The following is a 24,837-nucleotide window of genomic DNA, read 5'->3' as shown; positions in this document are numbered from 1 at the left end:
GGAAAGACAGGAAACAATGAAATACAGAATAAGAGTCCATAAAAACCAAACTGAAACAAAAACTGAACATGACATTATTGTTCAAAAGTTTGGGGTCTGAAAGAAATCAATGCTTTTATTTAGCAAGGATTAATTAAATTGTTACAACTGACTAGACATGTATTATGTAAAAAAAAAAAAAAAAAAAAAAAAAAATATATATATATATATATATATATATATATATTCAATATTGATAATAATAAGAAATGTTGCTTGAGCATGAAATCAACATATTAGAATTTCTGAAGGATCATGTGTCACTGAAGACTGGAGTAATGATGCACAAAATTCAGCTTTGCCATCACAAGAATAAATAAAAATATATAATATAATATATAATATATATGTGACCCTGGATCACAAAACCAGTCACAAGTCGCACGGGTAAATTTGTGGCAATAGCCAACAATATATTGTAATGGTCAAAATTCTCCATTAAGATATTTTGTAAATTTCCTACCGTAAATATATAAAACATTTATTTTTGTGAGTGAATGCAGCACAATCGCGAACATAAATAGACAACTTTAAAGGAGATTTTCTCAATGTTTCGATTTTTTTGCACCGTCAGATTCCAGATTTTCAGTTAGTTGTATCTCGGCCAAATATTGTCCTATATCCTAACAAACCATATATCAATGGAAAGCTTACAGGTGATGTATAAATCTCAATTTTAGAACAATTTACCCTTGTGACTGGTTTTGTGGTCCAGGGTCACATATGAAACTGTAATTTTAAATTGTAATTTTTGAACGGTAGTGTTATTGACCAGTATTAGAGACCTTTTAATTTATCGATATCGATTGATATAAGATATTTAATTGTTCGTGCTCATGTCCCCTATGAACTGTAAGACTCAAGACAGAACTTTCCGTCTATGACACACTGAGGCTGCTTAAGCTTTATTTATGTGTTCTGTGGATCCTGCAAATATGTACCCATTTGCTATATGAACTGTCAGTGCCCTTAAAAGTCTTTTACTGATAATGTCCTAAGTTTGTCTACTCTTTTATGCAATGTCCAAGTTCTAGTCACATGTCCAAAGCCTCAGCAGATTTGGATGTAGTCTCAGGGTGATTAAGAAGGCTTTCCGTTCTATCCTTAGCTTCCCAAGGACCGATTAGCAGATAGGCCCCCGGTGGCCTCCGCTTCTCAGCTGGCAGTTCATAGCAGCTCCTGCTCCTCCTCAGCTCTCGTGTGGAAACTCAGAGGATGCTTTGCTGAGCTCTTGGTTTCTCAACATTGTGATCATGGTTCTTTTGATGGTGAGTATTTTGCAGTGCTTTTTTTTTTAAGGGACAGTTTGAATTTACATTGAAGACTTACCCGGTTCATTTGGATCACAGTTAATTGAAAATGTAATTAAGACTGTCGGGTGCTTTCACAGTCTTTACCTTGACCTTGGCTAAACCTCATTGGTTTAAAAAATCATTATGGGGAAATTAAAGAATCTACAATTTTTGTGCTTCAGTCTGTGGTTTTTGATGGACTTGGTGTTCATCAGAATTAAGTGAACACACGAATATCAAATCAGGTGCATGCAAAAGCACTGTAGAATAATGAGGAACACCGGTGCAGTTATCTGGGATGCATTATAGGATTGTACTAGTCAGAATTCAAAACTTCTGCCTGCATTTACAAAGATCTGTGTGTCATGATGCTTAAAATGTACTTATCTCAGGTTTGTTTGACATCTTTTTCATATGGTGTTTTGAGCTTACAGATCATCTGCATCACAGAATTTTATTAGTTTTGGGTAACATAATTGATATCATATGATACATATTATTTGTTTGCATTCTCTTTTCTTCAAATGTTCTCATCAAAAGCAGATATTGGAACAAGCCTCCTGGTAATTTATTAGAATTTTTTTTTTTTTTTTTTTTTACAAATACAGATTTTTTACAGATACAGATTCAGTTTTCCTGGTTCCACAGTTTGAGTCATTATGCCTTCATTATGCCTTCAAATCATATAGTACTTTGAAAAATCTGAAGTTTCAGTATTAAAGTTATTTATTTATTTATTTATGCATGCTATACTGTGACTAGACATTGTGATCAAAAATCCCCACTGTGTCCTAGTTTTTAGACTAGTTGAGTAGACTCGTTCTTTACATTCAAAAGTTTGGGGTCAGTAATTTTTTTATATTCTTATGCTTACCAATGCTGCATTTATTCTACCAAAATACAATAGTGTGAAATATTATTATACTTAATATGTAAACTATATTTATTACATGGCTTGGTTGAATTCTAATGTAGAATGTGGTCTGTTATTTATTGATAACAGACTGCTGCTAAGTATAACACACCGTTGCCATGAAAAACAGTACATTGCTATGGATGCAGGATTCTAACCGTAGAGACGGAACAGACTATTTTCTTTAGCAGAAGCAATACAATCATTTTTAAATCAATAAACTCCTTTTTAAATCAATATTTTGTGTCAAATTATTGATTTATTTGGTAGGTAGCCATGTAATAAGCGGGATAATTTATAACAACCACCCTTAAATAATAATATAATACTTTCTATTTTAATACATATTTTAAAATGTAATTTGTCCCTCCGATAGCAAACTGAATTTTCAGCATCATTATTCCAGTCTTCATGGCCACATGATCCTTCAGAAAACATTCTAATATGCTGATTTATCATTGTTGAAAACAGTTGTGCAGCATTTATTTGAAATAGAAATCTTTTGTGAGATCTTTTTCAGTAATGCATCATTGCTGAATTAAATGATTGATTTTTGACCCCAAACTTTTGAACGTTAATGTACAGCACATTACGGTTTATTATGTGCTTCTGCAAGACTTAAAGAGTCTGGTTTTGTCCTGCTTTGCAATAAAAATTTTGTTCTGATAGCATGAGTTGAAAAAGAGAGCTGGAACTGAGGATTCATGGTCCTCTTTTTTCCAAAGAGATCATGGTCCTTAAAAAAACAAAAACAAAAAAAAACATTTTCACAGAAAAAATGTGGATTAGATTATAAGGCGGTATATTCACTGATCTGACGTAAGAATTGTTGTACTGTATGTTAATAGTTATGTTAGATTTTACTGATTTAGCGTTCTACCTTTTCTTTGAACAAATCAGCATGTCTTTCCATTTCTTGCTTGACATTTTTGCTTTCTTAAACATGACTTTGGTATTACTTAATTTTCACATTTGTGCTTCTTTGTGTAAATAGGCTTCTACTGCAGCTTCATCCTGTCACGTTGCTTCCACTTTTTCCCTGCACTTGTAGATAAGCTCTTTAGTCTAATTTAGGCGAAGTCTGCTCTTTTTATCCCTGCTTAGTCTCTGATATCTGTCCATCATTTCTGTCTCTTGAGCTCAGTAATGCTCCCTCAGCTGTAGAGTGTGCCAGGCACAAATGTGCTGTCATGATGTGCCAGTGGGATTCCTGCAGATGTACCTGTTTGGTCACATGTTAAATCTGTTTTCAGTTTTGGTTCGACATCAACACCAAAAATACTTTCAGTTTCAATAGTTGCAATGGGCAAAAAGACTTTGAATTATAAAGGTACCGTGCTTTCTGTAAAGAAGCTTGATTCTGCAAGAAAGTGATTGAGAAAAGACTTTAATTCGATTCTGCTATAAAAGGTTGGAGATAGGTTAAAGTACAACTAATTCAAATTTAAATGTAAAGTATCAGTTAGTAATCTAAAAACACTTAATTTCATGACAATGTAAATGTTTAAGTGGATCACTCAGCAAATCATTTTAAATCCTGTTAAGAACAGGACAGAGTTGAATGTATTCAGTATTTTCAGCTTGTGAGTTTATCCTCTTGATTAAGCTTGTTATTTTATGCCCAGGTTTCTCCGGATTGGCTTTACACAAAGAAAATTCTCATCAACTAGTTTGCATTTGCATTAAATTCTTCATTTTATTATCAATGCTCTTATGTTTCTTATAGTATGCGATGTAAGCATTCAAGTGCAAGCATACAGTACAGCACAATTCTTGTTTGTTTATATATATATAAAAATACTATTTTTTTCATTACAAATTATATTATTAGCCTATAATTTGAGTAATAGCTGAATAGGGTTATCATGATTTTTATGAAGCATTATCTTTAATGACAGTAGCACTGCTGCATAAACTCCACAAGTTTGTGTCAAACATGATAATCATGTTTTCCATAGAGCATATTTAATGGAAGCAAGAACATCTTACTTTTGACAAGTAAGCAAAGTTATTAATGAAATCACCTAGTTGTATGTTATTCATTTTACAATACATCATAGCATTTTTATTTACATTTACATTTTTTATTTAAATATTAAAACTGTTTGAATTCCAGATACTGCCCACATTCTTGTTTACGGTATGTTTCATATCTGCAAATTTGTTTTATAGGCCTAAACAATTCAATTTCATTTATGTCCAATTTGGATAAGCGTTATAAAATTCCCTAATATCAGATGTTGTCCTAGTGTGCTTTACACAGTATTATTTGAAATGCTCTGTTGGTGATGTTAACCTGTGCATGTGTTTTGTGTTTTTGTCTTTTGCAGAATGGAAGGAGAGGATGAGTGAGTGTGATCTGCTGGGCCAGAGAGTATAGCCCTGCTATGTTCTCCTGTGGTCCCTTTATCCTCTGATTTAAACTACAGTCAACTGACATCTGCCACAGGCCATTGGATGAAGTTAAAATGGCCTCCCACAAGCAAAGCTTTCAATGCTTTGACACCATCACAGACGACCCACCTCTAAAGCCCTCTTTCCCCCATGGGCACTCCTCCGCAACATCCTTCAGAGGCTCCTCTGGCTCAACTAGACTGGAACCGCTGGAGGATCATGGATGTTATCTGTGTGTCGATCACCAGCAGGCCAAGACGATGGCTTCGGAGGCCTCGGGAGCTTACTCGAACCCGTGGTATCATTTCCAGACACATCCACACGCTCAGCAGTATACAAACAGAAGACCCATTAGACCCGAAGAAGCTCCTGAACAGAGTGAAGATCACCACCATCATCACAGACACTCCAGGAAGATTGTGCTTGTGAAAAACAGTGACCCCTCTGTCCGGAGGACCATCGTGCTGCACCGCAGGAGCCTGCGCAGTTTTCCGCTCTTCATGGACGAGGTTTCTGAACTCATGCAGTGTCTCATCAGGAAGCTCTACACACTGCAAGGCCACAAGGTGAGTCTCTTCTGGAAATATATACAATAGTTTCTACAAAAATATTAGGCAGCACAACTGTTTCCAGCATTGATAAGAAGAAATGTTTCTTGAGCACCAAATCAGCATATTTGATTGATTTATGATCAAGACTAGATTAATGATGATTAATGATGCTGAAAATTCAGCTTTTCCATCACAGGAATACATGACGTTTTAGAATATATTAAAATAGAAGACAGTGATTTTAAATTGTAATAACATTTCACAATATTACTGTTTTGATCAAATAAATGCAGCCTTGGTGAGCATAAGAGACTTCATTAAAATCGTACTGACCCCAAACTTTTGAACGGTAGTGTTTGTACTGATGTTTATGCTCTTATATAAAATTTTGAGCACAAGTTTAAACAAAAAATATATAACTTATAAATCAGTTATTTACAAAATCACTTATGTAGGAATTATACTCAACATCCAGGCACGTCATGCTCAATAAAAAGAAAAGAAAAGGGGGTGTGAGGTGATATAGTCACTATATCAGCTACTTTTTATAGTATTTTGTACTTCCGGAAACAAATATGATAAACTAATTTATGTGACAAATGTCTGCCTGTAAGACCTACTACCATATATAAAACTTTCAAAATTCAAGACTTTTCAACAGTTTTCTCAAAAACAGCAAATTTCTTTAAACTTTCAGACTTTGTCAAGCTTTGTCTTTTCTTTTGTAGTTAAAATTTATTAGAAAATCAGTACATTTTATTTCTACTTCCTTCCAAATCTGCATCTTGATTGTTAGCTCAATTCAATATCACTTCATTCTGAATTCAGTTCTGGCGCACATCCCTGGAATTAGTTTAGTCTAGTTTTGATCAGTTCAATGGTGTTGCACATCCTGCAGATCATTTGCTTTTATATTTTCAAGACATTTCATGCATTCACACATACAAATAATCAGATAGAATAAGAGAGTATGCGTATTTGGTGTGCTGTCTGAGGGGAGGGCTCTCTGTGCTCTGAATTTGGCCCGAACCCAAAGTACTCACCCCGTATCCCCAGCTGGGATAGTAACCAGCTGATAGTGAGGAGTTGGGGTGGCAGAGGAATGCAGAAAACTGTTGAGGAACATAGGTGATGTGGCAATGTATATATATAGGCCTCATCTCGTGCTGATTGGATAGATCATTTGAATGTGTTCCTTCCAAACTTTAATAAAATATTTAATTTGAACTTGGGGTAACCTTGCAATAAAGTACATGTAGCTTTTTTTTTCTTTTTTTTTTTGGTAAACTGACCTAAATTATGTAAGATCAGCTGTCAGTTGGGAGGAGAAGCACATGTGCTAAGGACACAGAGGCCTCTAGTGGTTGAAACTGGATTTTTTTTTATCAAGATCTGATAAACAGGCTCGGGAGCAGATAAGTTAGCAAATGTTTTAGCAATCTTTTATTCCTTTGTTTGTTCCATTTTAGCTAAAACACATGTTTACAGGAAGCTAAGTATATATAAGCGACGCCACATCTGACAACTGGAAAGTCCCCAAGCTGTGGGACCTCTGATTTTGAGCTTTTTAATTAGATTTTTGTGCATTAGTTATTCGAGTCTACCAAAGAAAGTGACAGTCTCCAAAGATCGTGTTGTTTGATTTATGAAATGGTCATAATGCTGAGAACAAGATTACTTGAGCAGATCAGTCAGCGTAAAGTTCATTTTAGTCGCTATCACTCCCACTTGCGCTTAAGGGCAAATGCCACAGACCACGGAAGAGGAAAAAATAAAGAATTACAGTCTGCAGGTGGTTTGGGTAGATAAGAGGTGGACAGGGTGGCCCGGGCAGTGTAAGAAATAGCCCCTCTGGGACTGAGCTATGGCAACCCTGATAAAAGGTGAGAAGCTTATACAGCCCCGAGGGCAACCAGAGGCTGTCCTATCAAATCAAGACCTGTCTCTATGTGTTTGCACGCAAGGGTACGGCATGGTATGCCACAGTGCTAATGGTGTCATCACGCTGTACGCAGAGAAAGTGCTGTTCCTTTAAAAGGGGAACACTTCTTGGCTTGGAGTCCACAGAATGTCTGGAGTCGATCCAGGCATTTCCTGCCCATCAGAGCTGGACTCACTGCTGACTCTGGTCAGCGCTGCTGGTCCTCTGTGGTAGAGCAGGCACATCCTATTAGCACTGCCACAGGCATGTACTTCCCATAGAAAACATGCTGTAAAGTGGCACACACCCCTCCACAGGGGCCTGACTGATACATGGATAACATTACGAATGGCAGCGAGACAATGCCAGAAATAGCTCGACAAGCAGTAGAGTAAAGCTTTATTTGTCACTGGCTGAAAGTTGAACATGTAAGAGAAAGAGAACAGAATCCATCAGGACCCTTGTGTATCTCTGAAGATATACCCCTGGTTTCACAGACAAGGCTTAAATCTAGTCCTAGACTAAAATGCATGCTTGAGCTGTTTTAACTTAAAGTAACTTGCACTTAGCCTGATAAGCCAGACCAACATCAAGATGTTGGGTCTGGGAACACACCATTGGGTGTCCGAGGGGCGAGATAAATAGTTGTCTTTCATATTCCTTCTGCACGCAATAGGATAGCGCTACAACCAACCAGAGCATTTTTCCCACCAGCAGCTAGTTGATAGATTAAACTTTTGCCGTATCCGGTCGGCAAAACTCAGAACACATCTTCCTTTTTTAAGAATGAATTCAGTGCCGTTCTTTGTTCTTTTCTCAAAGAAAAGCTTAACTCCAAGTCTTCCAGAGTCGCGGCCAAAGCCGATTCGAAAGACCGCTATTTGCCAGCAGTAGCAGCCATCTTCTTTGTTTTCAAGTAGCAGGGAATTCACGCGGAACCGTCACAACTCTGCCGTCATTATGTTAAGCCCGCCCACCGACTCTATACATGATGTGATTGGCCTGATTAGAGTTTGGTTTTTCCAGCTCGCAAGCCAACGGTGAGTTGCTAGACGACCCTGGCTGCAAAATAAAATTTGCTGCCGCTAGGGTGCATCTAGATTTCTAGGCTAACTTGCACTAACATATCTTAAAATGTGTCAGTGCCATCATTTTGTCTCAAGACAAAACTTTTGTCACACCAGTAATGTTTTTATCTAAGGCACGTTTATAAAAGCTACTTAAATGTCCTAATTGAACTAAGGCCTAATTCTGGCTTAATCTAAGCCTTGTCTGTGAAACCAGGCCATAAAGTTTTGAGCTTAAGTTGATGGGCAAGGCAAATGACAAAACAGCAGCGCAGCAGCCTACTTTAGTATATTGTTTGGGGTCCAGACTGCAAATAAAATGATCACAACATTTTTTTTATAATTTTATTTAATTTCTTCATCTCTATTAATGAAAATAATGTGTGCGTCAATATGTAGTTTCGTCAGATATATCTTGTGGAGTGGCATTGGTTACATCTTAAGAGTACAGGATAATGTTTCCTGCATGTACCAGAAAGGTGAAGCCCAATTCAAGAACAAATTACTCTGATGAAGCGATTATTTTAATGTTAGTCCAAAACATTCACAAAACATTTGTTTGACTAAGGCTGCGTCCCAAAGCTTAGGCAGCCGACTTGTTGCTTCATTACCCTATCAGGCAATGACTTTGCAGGCAGCGATTGCACACAAAGGAACCTCACAAAACAGAAAGACTTCTTCTGAGGCAGCAAAATGGTTTAATAATCTACAGCAAAATAGCTTTGGTGAAAACTAAATGAATTATTTAATTACTACAACACAAAATTATTACATTGAAAGTGGAAAACATTTGACAAAACTGTACATTTACATAAAAACTGACCACCAACCGCAACTTTCAGATGCCATATTTATTTTTTAGCTTTATCCATCACAGAATGGAACGAACAGGATTGTGGGATATCAAAGGCAGGAAATGATACATCTATGCTGCCTCAATCAAATGAAGGTATGGAGACAGGAAGTGAAGCTAACATTGCATTCCTACCTTGGAATACATCCTCCAAAAGCAGCATTTTTAAGCTTTCGGACGCAGCCTGGGTCAAAATTAATGACTGACTATTATGTTAGATTCCAAATGAAAGGGCAACCATTACTAGTAATAATAATAAAAAAACACTCAACACTTAACTTTTTTTCCAACAGGCAATAATATTCTTACAAAAACATTTACTTTGCACAAATACGGTCAGGATCACTAAAGTGTGCTTCAAATTGATGATAACTGATGGCTATCTGGATATACACATTTGCATTCTCTAACCTTTAACCTTATTTAGAACAGAATTACATTGTTACTTGTTATTTATGTCATTCTCTTGATTGCCTTGAAGCTTTCTCATCTTTCATTCACTCTTTTTAAACATCTTTGAATAAACCTTTCCTGCTGTTCTTGTTAGATATGATCAGGATATTCCTTTACTTGTATTTTTGCACAGCAGTGATGCACCAGCATCCAGAGAATAACTATTAATCTTGCTCAAATCAGAGCTATTTTGAACCAACAGAAGCAGGTCAATGCCATGAAAACATACAGTTTGAGATACTCGCATCCTCTACAGTTCCAATTAATTATCTTCAAATCCACTGCAAAATTGAAAAGTTTTGAAGATCTAAAACTGCAAAGCATGCAGATTGAGCATAAAGTTAGTATTGTGTTAAAGAGTGATATGTGATGTTGATGTGTGTACTTTTACTCTTTCTCTATTTATACACAGTCTATTCTGATTTCATGAGTTTGGAACCTGGTTCAACCTCAGATGTTGTTGGATGACTACAGTTAAAAGGTTATTTGGACAAGACTGAAGCACCATAGTACTCATGTTGCTGGGCTCTTTTCATTTTTCCAAAAAAAAAAGAAAGAAAAGCTTAAAACCTTTAACTGTCTCAACATAAAAATAATTATTTCTTTTTTAACATCCCCAATATTTATAACCTAAGTTAACACAGCTCTAATGAATGAAGCTCTCAGATGAACTATGATACTATGCTGATTGTTTTTTTTTTTTTTTTTAAGAAACATTAATGTAGTGACACTAGTTTTTAATTAGGGATGAAGTTTTTTTTTTTTTTTTTTCACACTTGTTGTTTGTGCTGACCCATGGGTACTGACTCATGCACCGAAAACACCCTGCATAATGGATCACACACACACATTTTCAGATCACTGTTTTCATGATTAAAAATTAGTGTGGGAAAATGTATACACCAGATGGTTTGACTTCCCATGGCCATTAACCTTTAATTGGTATGGCTTCAATCCATCAATAGCACATTTCCTCATCAGAACTTGGCAGTTGTAATAATCCCTGCTGTTTAATTTCAGCCAGATATTGCTGATCTCAATCAATTTGATTCTGTCATGTTGTAATCAACCAGCAAAGACAGTCTCTCTAATGTTGAGAGGGATTTGCATGTTTTTCAGATTGACAGTGTGCAAAGTCTGCTGCAGTGCCCGAGCATTTTGTTTTGTGTGGGACGTGAGCCTTTCCACCCACTCCTGTTGGACAGCTTCAGGAAGAACTCTTATGACAAACTTCCGAGGCTGAACATAAAGCCACGCTCTAGTGTCTGCAGTGATAAAAAGGAGGCCAAGAGAAATGGTAGGTAACACTGCAAAAAGTAATTTTCTTTATCATTCATTTTTCTATAACTTCACAATAAAAAAAATATTGTACAATATATTTAATATTTATTGTAATATTGTGATTACTTTCTTGAAGTCAACTTTGGACTAGAAACAAAGAGAAGTGTCATCCATCCAAAGTGTGATTCAAGCAACAGATCAGCAGGACTGTCCACCTCATCTGAAAAGTTGTTTCCAAATCGACTTACCAACTTACCTACCAACTCGTTACCTCCAAGGCACAGAGGCGATTGTCCTCATACAGGAGAAAATATGATGGATGATGACATTGAAAAGCGAGTTCTGGTCAACCAAGATGGAAGCCTGTCAATGGAGATGAAAGTGCGCTTTCGACTATTACACAATGAGACATTGCACTGGTCCACAGAGGTCAAGAAGTCAAAGAGCTCTTTTAATGAATCCCATATAGTACCTGATGATGCTTGTTCCATCACTCATGGCAGTGCAGAGAGTTGCTCAGAAGCCGACTCTCTCTCTGCTGGTGAAGCAGAGGAGACATATAGCACCAAATGTTACCAAAGACATTTTGAAGAGTCACATTGCCAGCACTGCTGTGCTCACTGTCAAGAGTATGACATGTGGAAGAATCCTGTACCTCCTAGTCAAGGATCTGTAAGACGCATCAGATCCTCAAGCTCAAGTGCATCCTCGCGGAGAATAGTGTGCAAGAAGGCATCTACTGACAGCATGCGCACAATGTCCAGTGAAGAGTACACAGAGCATGTAGTGGAAAAGGCAACTTGCATTCAACACACCATCGGGCAGCAGGGCGACACCACGATTGAACAATGTACCATTAACCATTGCTGCAGTCGAAGTGAAGTGCGCTCGGTGTCCCCTAAAACAAAGAGCACAAGTGCTATAGAAGACAATCATGAGAACACTCACACATCTGATAATGACGAGAACAGGCCAGATCTCATATCCTCTAACCTTCCTAAAGATCAATTTAGTGTCAGTAGAGGAATCACTCTGCCAGTAGAGGAATATGAGAGGCCTATATCTGTTGTGAGCTCTTCTTCCCAAATTTTAGCATCACTGAAAGAGGACCAAGATGATGAAGATGTCGATCTCCCTCTAAGTATCTCGAGAGCATCCCGTGGCCAACAGGAAGATGAGGAGAGCGAAGATGAGGAAAGCAAAGATGCTGAACCAAACCCATGTTCTACTACACCCTGTAAATCTCCTGCATCTCTGGTGAATTTATCACCAAGACCGCCAAGCAAAGCTTCATCATCAGGGCAGTCTAAAACATCCAGAAAGTTTGCCAGTCCAGAAGCAGGTGATAAAGCGGTCAGGTCTGAAGCATCTGTTTCACCCAAATCTTTGTCTGGACCAAAAACGTATAAATGTGTAGTCTCAAAGGACATAACGACTCCAGGGGCTTTTGAATCAAATGGTCAACTAGAAGACATTGATGTTCAAGATACAGAAACAGAAGAAAGGGCACTAAGTGCAACGTCAGCCAAATCGAAAATGTCTACAAAGTCTCTGTCTGAATTATCAGCCCCTTATGAAAATGGAAATGATCCAGAGAATACTGAAGTAAATGATGAAATAATCGAGGAGCGATCCTCAAGTGCTATCTCCATAAAATCCAATACCTCTGGAAAATCAAATAAAACAAAATTTTCAAAAGTACTCGTACAGGATGGAAGAGCACACAGTGCCATGTCAATAAAGTCTCATAGATCTGACAAATCAAGAAATACTGAAGTCTCAGACAATGAGTCTGAGGAACAAAATTCTGAAGAAAGAACATCAAGTGCCATGTCTGTTAAATCAAATACATCTGTGAGATCCAAACTGTCAGAAAATTGTTTTGATGAGCTTGCTAATTCACAGGACAATGTTGAGGAGAGGGCTGCAAGTGCTGTGTCATCTAAATCAAGTATTTCTGTTAAATCTAGTCAGTCTAAAGAGACACAGTCTGCACCTGATGGGGCATCTGAGGAGAGAATAGAAGAGAAAGCGTCAAGTGTTAAATCTGGTACATCAAACAAGTCTGGAATTGAAGAACTGACAAATGATGATCAAACAGAAGAGAGAGTTCACAGTTCCCTTTCGATAAAATCAAATATTTCTGCGAGATCTAGAATGTCAATTGAGCTGAGCGAGCTTGAGGATGATGAGCAAGACAGTGCTCCCAGCAGCGTTTCTATTAAATCAATTGTCTCACAAAAGTCTGACATTTCAGAAGCAGCTTCTCTTCAAGAAGGAGGGGGATGTTTAAATTCAATGAATACTTCAGTGCAATTAAACACACCTGAAGCTGAATCAGCTACTCAAGTGGAGTTACCAGGAGAGAGATCGTCAAGCTCTCTGTCATCAATATCAAATATCTCTAAAAGATCCAGACCCTCCGAAATTTCAGAGGCAGACCAAGATGAAGCACAGGAAAATGAGGATGTTCAGGAAAAAGCATCAAGCACTATTTCTATAAATTCTACTACATCTGCAAGATCAAGCAAATCCAAGAAAACCCCAACACCAGGATCAGGAGAAGAAATGAAGGAACGAGCTCCTAGTGTTTTGTCAATCAAATCAAATGCTTCATTGAAATCAAAAAAGTCCAAGATGGAGGAGGAGGAGACAGAAAACAGAGTCTCCAGTGCTTTGTCTGTCAAATCTGAAGTTTCCACATTGTCAAAAAAATCTAATCTGTCAGACGGAGAGCAACTGGAGGAAAGAGCATCAAGTGCAAAATCTGCTAAATCAAACGTTTCTGTAAGATCTAAAGGGTCCAAAATGTCAGTGGTGGCAGGAGATGATGATCGATTATCTGCAGTGTATGCAGCATCACATACCTCTGAAACATCAAACGAATACAGAACAGCACCTAAAGAAACTTGCAATAGCACAGAAAAATCACCAGACAAAGAGGAAAGAGCACCAAGTGCATTGTCAACAAAATCCAATAGCTCTTCTAAATCCAAGAAATCCAAAGGATCTGATATGGAAGCAGATATTGCGGCTGAAGATAGAGATGATTTGAGATCTGCAAGTGTACTGTCCTCTAAATCTAACATATCTGCAAAATCTGTTAAATCAAGGGTCTCAGAAAAAGACCAAACGGAAGAACGAGCTCATGGTACATTCTCAGCACAATCCAATCAGTCAGGAGTCACTGTAAGTGATGGAGTTGAAGTTGCAGAGGAACGGGCTCTGAGTGCTATGTCATCTAAATCCAATGCTTCTGAAAGACTGGAAAAGTCACATAATTTAAAAGAGGAACGAGCTCAGAGTGCGTTGTCAGCAAGATCAAGCGTTTCAACTAGATCCAATAAGTCCAGAATTTCAGATGTTTTAACTGATGAGCTTGTTGATGCAGAAGAAGAAGAAGAAAGAGCTTCAAGTGCTTTGTCTGCAAAGTCAAACGTTTCTGCAAAATCAAAAAAATCAAATGCTTCTGCAACAGATGTCAACACTGATAATAAGGAAAAAGGGGACAGAGTGCCAAGTGCTATGTCAGAAAAATCTGATATTTCTACCAAAAGCAGTATCTCTGCAAAATCCAAAGCATCAAAAGTTTCGGAAGTACAGGCAGAAGAGCCTGATGCAAAAGACCAAGAAGAAGAGAGAGCTTCAAGTGCTTTGTCTGCTAAGTCAAACGTTTCTGCTATTTCTACCAAAAGCAGTATCTCTGCAAAATCCAAAGCATCGAAAGTTTCGGAAGTACAGGCAGAAGAGCCTGATGCAAAAGACCAAGAAGAAGAGAGAGCTTCAAGTGCTTTGTCTGCAAAGTCAAACGTTTCTGCTATTTCTACCAAAAGCAGTATCTCTGCAAAATCCAAAGCATCGAAAGTTTCGGAAGTACAGGCAGAAGAGCCTGATGCAAAAGACCAAGAAGAAGAGAGAGCTTCAAGTGCTTTGTCTGCAAAGTCAAACGTTTCTGCTATTTCTACCAAAAGCAGTATCTCTGCAAAATCCAAAGCATCGAAAGTTTCGGAAGTACAGGCAGAAGAGCCTGATGCAAAAGACCAAGAAGAAGAGAGAGCTTCAAGTGCTTTGTCTGCAAAGTCAAACGTTTCTGCTATTTCTATCAAAAGCAGTATCTCTGCAAAATCCAAAGCATCGAAAGTTTCGGAAGTACAGGCAGAAGAGCCTGATGCAAAAGACCAAGAAGAAGAGAGAGCTTCAAGTGCTTTGTCTGCAAAGTCAAACGTTTCTGCTATTTCTACTAAAAGGAGTATCTCTGCAAAATCCAAATCATCGAAAGTTTCGGAAGTACAGGCAGAAGAGCCTGATGCAAAAGACCAAGAAGAAGAGAGAGCTTCAAGTGCTTTGTCTGCAAAGTCAAACCTTTCTGCTATTTCTACCAAAAGCAGTACCTCTGCAAAATCCAAAGCATCGAAAGTTTCGGAAGTACAGGCAGAAGAGCCTGATGCAAAAGACCAAGAAGAAGAGAGAGCTTCAAGTGCTTTGTCTGCAAAGTCAAACGTTTCTGCTATTTCTACCAAAAGCAGTATCTCTGCAAAATCCAAAGCACTGAAAGTTTCGGAAGTACAGGCAGAAGAGCCTGATGCAAAATACCAAGAAGAAGAGAGAGCTTCAAGTGCTTTGTCTGCAAAGTCAAACGTTTCTGCTATTTCTATCAAAAGCAGTATCTCTGCAAAATCCAAAGCATCGAAAGTTTCGGAAGTACAGGCAGAAGAGCCTGATGCAAAAGACCAAGAAGAAGAGAGAGCTTCAAGTGCTTTGTCTGCAAAGTCAAACGTTTCTGCTATTTCTACTAAAAGGAGTATCTCTGCAAAATCCAAATCATCGAAGGTTTCGGAAGTACAGGCAGAAGAGCCTGATGCAAAAGACCAAGAAGAAGAGAGAGCTTCAAGTGCTTTGTCTGCAAAGTCAAACCTTTCTGCTATTTCTACCAAAAGCAGTATCTCTGCAAAATCCGAAGCATCGAAAGTTTCGGAAGTACAGGCAGAAGAGCCTGATGCAAAAGACCAAGAAGAAGAGAGAGCTTCAAGTGCTTTGTCTGCAAAGTCAAACGTTTCTGCTATTTCTACCAAAAGCAGTATCTCTGCAAAATCCAAAGCATCGAAAGTTTCGGAAGTACAGGCAGAAGAGCCTGATGCAAAAGACCAAGAAGAAGAGAGAGCTTCAAGTGCTTTGTCTGCAAAGTCAAACATTTCTGCTATTTCTACCAAAAGCAGTATCTCTGCAAAATCCAAAGCATCGAAAGTTTCGGAAGTACAGGCAGAAGAGCCTGATGCAAAAGACCAAGAAGAAGAGAGAGCTTCAAGTGCTTTGTCTGCCAAGTCAAACATTTCTGCAAAATCAAAAAAGTCAAATGCTTCTGCAACAGATGTCAACACTGATAATAAGGAAAAAGGGGACAGAGTGCCAAGTGCTATGTCAGAAAAATCTGATATTTCTACCAAAACCAGTATCTCTGCAAAATCCAAAGCATCAAAGGTTTCAGAAGTACAGGCAGAAGAACCTGATGAAGAAGAAAGTGAAGTAAAAGCACCAAGTGTTACCAAATCCAGAATTTCAGTAAGATCCAATAAGTCAAAGTATCCAGAGGAAGAAGTTCAGAACCTAGATAGACCTCCAAGTGGCATTTCCCAACTGTCTGAAGCCACACTTGATGAAAATGAGATCTCAAATGAGGAAGAAATCCAAGAAAGGGCTCCAAGTGCAGTGTCTGCAAAATCGAATTCTTCTGTAAGATCCAGAGCATCAAAAGTTTCAGAAATAATCATAGTTGAACCAGATGAACAAAAAGTGAAGAGGGCACCAAGTTCGAGGTCATTGAAATCTGTTGTCTCTGGAAGATCTGGTCCAGAAGACCCTGTCAATGAAGATAAACAAAAGGAAGCAAGAACAGAAAGTGCTTTGTCCTCTATTTCTAATATTTCTGCAAGATCAAACAAGTCAGAAGATTCCCAGCTAATTAGCAATGTACAGCAGAGAGCACCAAGTACAGCATCAGTTACATCTAAAACATCTGCAAGATCTCAGAGGTCTAATATTTCAGGAGTTGCTCCAAAAGAAACTGGAAACACAGATACAGGAGATGTTCGATCATCAAGTGCAATGTCTGCAAAATCTTGTGCGTCTGAGAAATCAAAACATTCAGGAAGAACAGCGGAGGAGGACGATGAAGCAAATAAACCGGTAGAAAGAACAACAAGCTCTTTGTCTGTAAAGTCAACCTCATCTACAACATCTGATGCCACTGTTAAATCAAGTGTTGTGCCTACCAAATCAAACGCTTCTGCAAAGTCCCTCCTCTCAGAAGCTGAAGAGCCTGACAGAAGATCAACAAGTGTGATGTCTAATACATCTGCAGAATCTAAAGTCTCTAAAGCAGGTGTGGATAAAAAAGCAAACAGATCATCAAGCAAATTGTCAGTCAAGTCTAACGTATCTACAAGATCCAAGAAGTCTAAGGTTTCTGAGAGTCAGGTCCATACAGCCACAAACACTGTAGATATGGAATTAAACAGAGGTGAGAGTCCAGTGTGTGATCAATCAAAAGTATCCCACACAGAGAACTCAAATAAATATGTTTGCAGTGCAATAAACAAGTCTTCAATTCAAATGGCATCATCTGAAAAAGACTCTGAACATGAAGTACCTGCAAGTCCTCTCTCTAAAAAGTCAGCAAAGTCCAAAATCAGCTCAGTTAATTCAGACTCTGAAAGAGTTTTAACACCAACAAGCACCTCAGTGTCTACTGGGATAGTTGAAGACTATGAGGTTGATGATGTTGATGAAATAGATAAAGGTGCTGTTTCAATGAACTCAAGAACATCTGGTTCATCAAAGACTGAAATATGTGGTAGATCTGACCAGTGTTTATCAGAATCTGCAGTACGAATAACAACTGAAACAACACAGACCCCAGAGGAAAGACCTAAAAGTTTTGAATCGGCTAAGTCAAATGTCTCTAGTAAATCAAAGTCCAAATGCTCTAATTGCAGCTCTACATTTCCTAGAGACACAAACCAGGACAAAGATGATGTAGCAAGCAATAAATCCTCCAAAACAAAGTATTTAAATACTTCATCTGCCAATGGTTCAGTGAGGCAGAGCTCTCCAACCGAAGAGATCCGTCCATCTAGCAAAGCTTCTGGTATGTCTGTACACACTGAAATCACAGGTCAAGAGAAAACTGGAAGTCCAGATGTTACCCATAAATCTCAAAGTGTCTGTTCAAAATGCAGTTCTACACAACAGAAAAGACCAATTTCAAGTGCCTCAGCTAAAGAAGGAAATATTGCTGAAATGATTGACAGACCAGAGAGTAATATATCCAGTTCATCATCTCATTTAAAAGTAAACGGTCAAAAGAATGATGTTAAAACTACAGTTGTCGATGGAAGAAACAATAAATTAAGCACCAGGTCGATACAGAAAGTTGAGGAAAATACACCCAGGTGTCATTCAGCAACTTTATCTGTTACCTCAGGAAACCATCTCAGTCCTATCCCACCAAAATCTCCCAAAAAATCCAAAAAACCTGTTAATTTACTTGCCAGCTCCAATGATAGCATGTTATCACAGACCGTTACTGCTCTAGACCCGAGAGAAGAACACACTGACTGTTTGAATATAGCAGCAGAACTCTGTCAAAAAACTCAATCTTGTAAATCTGATACAAATGTCAGTGACATCAAGAGTGAAAAAAGTAGCAAATGTAGGAAAAGGATTGGGAGTGACTCGTCTTGCCACAAGATGGATGAAGACATGTCTGAGCTGAGTCCTTCTTGCCTGCCAAATGCCTCCCCAACTGAGGTGGTAAATGAATGGCTGAGGAAAATTCCATCAGACACCACCTTGTGTGATTTAGGCGATGAATTTCACGACAACTTTGATTCAATAGAACCACTATGCACATCACATGTGCCTTCAGGGGATGAAAATAAACATGAAACTTTGCGACATGGCGTAACCAAGCTTGAAACACAACCTGGAATGGAAGATGCTTATATGGTGAATGCAGAGGGCGCTATTGACAAAAAAATTGCTGAGGGTGATCACTCTCAGAGGGGAGAAGAACCGAAAATGTTTAATTCCTCAGTTCTGGTGATGAAAGTCTTGCTGAGCCCCAAATTGGACAGATGCAATAGCTTACCAGAGGTGTCTCGTGTATATGGACGTAAGCTCAGTACATCAGCGCAAGGCCTTCTGGATTGTTTGGCAAAATTACAGTTGTTAGACTTTGGTTCTAATGATGAAGATGGTAAAAAAGGAAAATACCAGGAGCTCATGAGCATGCTTGAGTCCCTTTGGCTTTGTGACCCCACAGACAGTGAGAAGACATCTGAGGAAAAAAACAAGCATCTGGACAAGGAATTCAAAGCCAGGTCATCATCAGGGGTAGATGTTAACAGTGGCTCAACAGGTTCTGGGAAAAGTAGTGTCAATGACGGCACCCAAGCCCAAATCAATAAAGAATGTGAAGGCCTGGACACCCTGACAAAGGTACAGGAAGTTGATGAAACCGTGGAAGAGGAAGCTTCAGAAACACCAGTATCAAAATATGATTCAGCCAGTCAAGCTCAGTGGACTCCAGGGACTATGGACACAGTTGAAGAGAAGCTAAAAGATGTCCGAGGTTCTGACGAGACTATCAGGAATAACGATAGTCCAAGGGAACTCATTGAAACACCTGTTTCATCAAACAAGAGTTCTGGAAATAATAAGGAAACTGAATCAGACCGTCAAGAGGACACAAGTTCAAGCAGTGCTCCAACACTACAAAGAGGTCATTTTTCAAAAAGGCTTTCTCAAGACCCTGATCCTGTATGGATTCTGAATTTATTGAACAAATTAGAAAAACAATTTATGACAAATTATGTTGATGCAATGGCTGAGTTCAAAGTCCGTTGGAATCTGGATGACAATGAGCAGCTTGACGCCATGATAAGTGAATTGCAAGATGAAGTCCGCAGACGGATACAAACGAGTATTGACAGGGAACTAAGAAAAATCCAAGGCAGAGCTGGAAGACCAAGACCACCAAAAGAGACAATGTCACGTGAATCTACCATTCAAACGGAGCAAAAGCGGAGACGCCTGAAAGTAATGCGCAACCAATCAATTGATCCGCAACCTGCTAAAAGTGATGATGATTACACAATGACAGGGACTGATTTCAGTGATCAACGTAGCGATGATGAATTTTGTCCTTGTGACACATGCTTGAAAAAGAAGATGGCATCCAAACATGTGTTACCTGTGGAAATGATGAATTCTGCCCCTGTGATGATGGACTTTGATTTGAGAAGAATTCTCCAGATAAAGAAATCGTCTCCTACCAATGAAAGCATCGGGGGGATTGCCAGTGAATCTACAGCCAGTAAGAAGGAGGGAGAACATGTGGGGCTTCAGGCTGTCAAAGAGGAGGATGAGAAAGAGGGGATGAATAAAGAAATTCTTGCTTCCAGTGCCCAAAAAATTAAGGAAGATTATGAAAAACAAGAAAGTGAGGAGGGTGGAGAGGAAGACAAAGCCTCCAGCACTTATGTAGAGGATAGTTCTGTGAAACAATCAAATATATCCAAACATTTAAGGAAAGATGTGGATGAAGTTGGGGAAATTGCTGAGATGTCTAATAACACGATGACATCACAACATAAGGCAGCAGAACAAGATGAAGAGCAAGAGCAGAATGATGAGACTGATTCTGATGTAATGGCCGTCAAAGAAAGTGAAAGCAGTTCTAAGATTAATGATGAATTAGATGAAGATGTGGCAAATGATGACATTAGTGAATTTAATGATATAATGCAGGCTGAAACAGCAAAGGAGGAAGCAACTGAAGAATACACTGAGGAAGAATCAGAAGAGCAGGATGAAACAGCTTATGAAGAGGGTGAGACCACTGCTGAAGAGACTGTAGAAAACGGGCCGACTGCAGAAGCGCTAGCCGTTGAAGAGGATGACATAGCTGGTAATAAAACTGCAGAAGATGGTGAGACAACTAATTATGACACTGAAGAAGAGCTTAATACAGATGAAAGTAAAACTGCAAAAGATGGAGAGACTGCTGAGGGTGAAACAGTAGAAGAGGGTGAAACACCTGAAGATAAAACTTTAGATAAAGGACAAACTCCAGAAGCAGAAACCACTAGAGAAGATAAAATAACTGAAGATGAAACTGGAGAAGGTGAGACCGTTAATGATGCCACTGCAGAAGAGGATGAGGTGGCTGAAAAGGAAACTGCAGAAGATGGACAAACTGCTGAAGATGAAACTGGAGAAGGTGAGACAGTTAATGACGACACTGCAGAAGAGGATGAGGTAGCTGAAAAGGAAACTGCAGAAGATGGACAAACTGCTGAAGATGAAACTGGAGAAGGTGAGACAGTTAATGACGACACTGCAGAAGAGGATGAGGTGGCTGAAAAGGAAACTGCAGAAGATGGACAAACTGCTGAAGATGAAACTGGAGAAGGTGAGACAGTTAATGACGACACTGCAGAAGAGGATGAGGTAGCTGAAAAGGAAACTGCAGAAGATGGACAAACTGCTGAAGATGAAACTGGAGAAGGTGAGACAGTTAATGACGACACTGCAGAAGAGGATGAGGTGGCTGAAAAGGAAACTGCAGAAGATGGACAAACTGCTGAAGATGAAACTGGAGAAGGTGAGACAGTTAATGACGACACTGCAGAAGAGGATGAGGTGGCTGAAAAGGAAACTGCAGAAGATGGACAAACTGCTGAAGATGAAACTGGAGAAGGTGAGACAGTTAATGATGACACTGTAGAAGAGGATGAGGTGGCTGAAAAGGAAACTGCAGAAGATGGACAAACTGCTGAAGACGAAACTGGCGAAGGTGAGACAGTTAATGATGACACTGCAGAAGAGGATGAGGTGGCTGAAAAGGAAACTGCAGAAGATGGACAAACTGCTGAAGATGAAACTGGAGAAGGTGAGACAGTTAATGACGACACTGCAGAAGAGGATGAGGTGGCTGAAAAGGAAATTGCAGAAGATGGACAAACTGCTGAAGATGAAATTGGCGAAGAAGCTGAGACAGGAAACAACGACAGTGTAGAAGAGCATGAGGTGGCTGAAAATGAAACTGCAGAAGACAGTGAAACAGCTTCAGAAGATGGACAAACTGCTGGCGAGGATAAAATAACTGAAGATGAAACTGGAGAAGAAGGTGAGACCGTTAATGACAACACTGCAGAAGAGGATGAGGTGGATGAAAATTACACCGCAGAAGATGGACAAACTGCTGAAGATGAAACTGGAGAAGAAGCTGAGACAGGAAACAACGACACTGGAGAAGAGCAAGAGGCGGCTGAAAACGAAACCGCAGAAGACAGTGGAGATGAAGAAGATGAACAAACTGCTGGAGAGGAGGACATAACTGAAGATGAAACTGCAGAAGATAGTGAGACAGCTGCTAAAAATGAATCTGTAGAAGATGGACAAACTGCTGGCGAGGATGAAGATGAAACTGTAGAGGGTGAGACATCTGCTAATAATGAATCTGTAGAAGATGCTGAAGTTGAAACTACAGAAGATGGTGATACAGGTGATGATCAAACTGCAGAAAAGGGTGAGACAGTTAATGATGGCACTGTAGAAGAGTGTGAGATGGCTGAGAATGAATCTGTAGAAGATGGGCAGACTGCTGAAACTGAAGGAGAGACTGATGCAGGTGACGAGGACACAGCAGATGAAGGGACCGCTGAAGCTGAAACTGAGATGTCTGAAGAGAAAGCTACTGTTGAAGACAGCACCACAGCAGAAGACAAGAATGCTGAGGTAGAACTGGCAGAGCGAAAGCAAACACCTGATCATGAGACAACTGGAGAAGAGACAGACAAAAGTCAATCAGACGTTGAGGAAGACAAGGAATCTGTCAGTTGTGAAGCAGCAGAGGAGGGAGACATTATTTCTAACCTTGAAGACACAGAGTGTCTTGATGTGGTTGAAGACGAAACATCTCTTAAGAACAAGGGTGATGTTGTCCTAGATAGTGTTGATGATAATGGTGAAGAAAGTGAGAAAGAAGATGATGGTGTGGAGATAATTGCAAATAAATGTGGTCTTGTGGCCAACATTGGTGAATCAGCTGAAGCTGGTGATGAAGCTGAGGATGATACCGAGCCAGATATGGAGACAGATGAAGGGGAACATGATGGCAATGCTCCAGCTTTACAGCCTGTGTTACAGCCAAAACCAATAGATGAAAAACCAGATGGGGAAACTTCATTTAATTTTTTGGTAGAGTCTGAGGATGGGGCTGATGCTGATGGAGAAGACTCGGAAACAGAAGAACACAACCAAGTCGTGGATTTGAATTCTGAATCAGAGGGCAAACCACAGAAAAAAACTGCACATAAAACCTTCAAGATGATCATTCATGCTCTGAATTTCCTCAAACTCTCAGCCACTGGACAACCAGAGAGGAGGGAAGAGGATAATGAACATGAAGTTGAAGACGAAGAGACTCAAGAGGATGAGAGTGATGATGCAAGAGAGAGTTCTTATGTGGAAAAAGACCAGGTTGAAGAGTTGAATGGAAATGAGAAGGGCAAACTCTCAGATATTACAGAGGATACAGCAGAAGAAGAGCAGAACCAAACAAATGAGACTAATGATGATTCAAAGGACAGTGAATGGGAATCATCTGAAAATGCCTTGCAAAAGCAGATGACAAAGTCATCCATGGAATCTCAGCCAGGTTCCTTCGAAGAAGTTCATGAGGAACTGACAAAGAATCAGAATGGTTTAAATAATCTGAAAGCCAACCCGTAGAATCATTCCTCGACATCAGAGAAAATAACCAAAGATAGTTTTGAGCATGTAAAAATGGTTCCAGATAGGTTATTTCTCTATTATAATTAGACCTTATAAATACTATAAACCTAAATTGAGTTTTTTTCTTAGTAGCCTTTTGGACCCCTTATTTTATTTATTTAATATAATATAAAATATAATGTTATTTATAAAAAATTATGCACTTTACTTATGATTCCATTGTACTGTATATGCAGATTATATATGCAAACGCACAGCATTACTGCTCAGGTACTGTAAAAAGGGAATTTCTGAAACTTGAACAGCACAGAAAGCTCTTCTAGCTTTATGGTAGAAACTTGTTTAGAATTGTATTAAATTTCTGTCAAAACAACATATTTAATTGCAGTTTATATAAAACACTTGGTTGTAAGCCTTAGCCATGGGGAATAAGGGACTGCTGATAAAGGATTACAAATGTTTAATGTATGTGTGTGCTGCTATACAAGTGTACTAAAATGTCCCTTTATTTAAATACACTGTAAATGGAAAATCACATACCATGGTGACGTGTAAGGGAAATCAGGGGGCCTGACCTGTGTGTATGAGTGCATAAGAATGAATGTGTATTGAATTGACAGAGTGTTTAATGTGACTTTCATATTTGATTGTGATTATAAAATCATTATAAAAGGTAAAAGAAAAACATTGTTATCCCTGCTAAATCACCTAACAGAAGTCCACCATCAGGCTTAGTCAGAATATGTACAGTAATGCTTACTTTTATGGTAAGTAAGTGTACTAAATGCAGATGTACACCAAAAATCACCCATATTACATCATATTGTGTATTATAAGAGTTGAGGTGTACACGTTAAGACATGCCTCAGATGTTTTGCCACAACACGTAAAGCATTGTTGTACATCTAAAGGATTATGTTCTTATGCAACATGCAAATGTGGTTCCTTCATTGCAGTGTCTTTTCTGCTGGCCAAAAGGTAATGGTTAACTTAAATATGATCAATTCTTTGTGACTTGAATGTACTAAATTCCTGCCTGAAATAAAAAATATTTTAAATGGTTTTTATTTTTTAGCTTGAGAAATTAATCAAAAAGCCTGAAAAAGTCATGGGGCTTTTCTTGAGCGCACCTTTTAAAATGCATCATTTTGGTTTTAAATATGAGTTCTTGTCTAAAAACAATATAGAAGTATATTTAGGTTGGGCTTATGCTGCGAGTAGTAATCTCTGTTGTATCATCTGCATATTACTGTTTTATAATTATTTATTTTTTTC

General features: G+C 38.8%; 1 protein-coding gene across 1 annotated transcript; it reads left to right on the top strand.

Annotated features, from left to right (window-relative positions):
- The first annotated feature begins 1,147 nt into the window (after positions 1-1,147).
- On the top strand, positions 1,148-24,625 carry rp1l1b (rp1 like 1b). The gene is made up of 4 exons (XM_084091760.1): positions 1,148-1,307; positions 4,575-5,204; positions 10,603-10,780; positions 10,901-24,625. Exons 2-4 carry the CDS (start codon positions 4,713-4,715, stop codon positions 23,557-23,559), a joined length of 13,329 nt encoding a protein of 4,442 aa, XP_083947886.1. The 5' UTR covers positions 1,148-1,307; positions 4,575-4,712; the 3' UTR covers positions 23,560-24,625.
- The last annotated feature ends 212 nt before the right edge of the window (positions 24,626-24,837 follow it).

Source organism: Abramis brama, assembly GCF_963993115.1.
Source record: "Abramis brama genome assembly, chromosome: 18".
NCBI lineage: Eukaryota > Metazoa > Chordata > Actinopteri > Cypriniformes > Leuciscidae > Abramis > Abramis brama.
The sequence above is the reverse complement of the archived record's forward strand: the minus strand, read 5'-3'. Positions and strand labels throughout refer to the sequence as shown.

Coding starts and splice junctions, on each gene's coding strand:
- rp1l1b (XM_084091760.1), top strand. CDS start 4,713: ATGGCCTCCCACAAGCAAAGCTTTCAATGCTTTGACACCATCACAGAC. Junction 5,205..10,602: donor ACACACTGCAAGGCCACAAG/GTGAGTCTCTTC, acceptor CATGTTTTTCAG/ATTGACAGTGTGCAAAGTCT. Junction 10,781..10,900: donor AAAGGAGGCCAAGAGAAATG/GTAGGTAACACT, acceptor ACTTTCTTGAAG/TCAACTTTGGACTAGAAACA.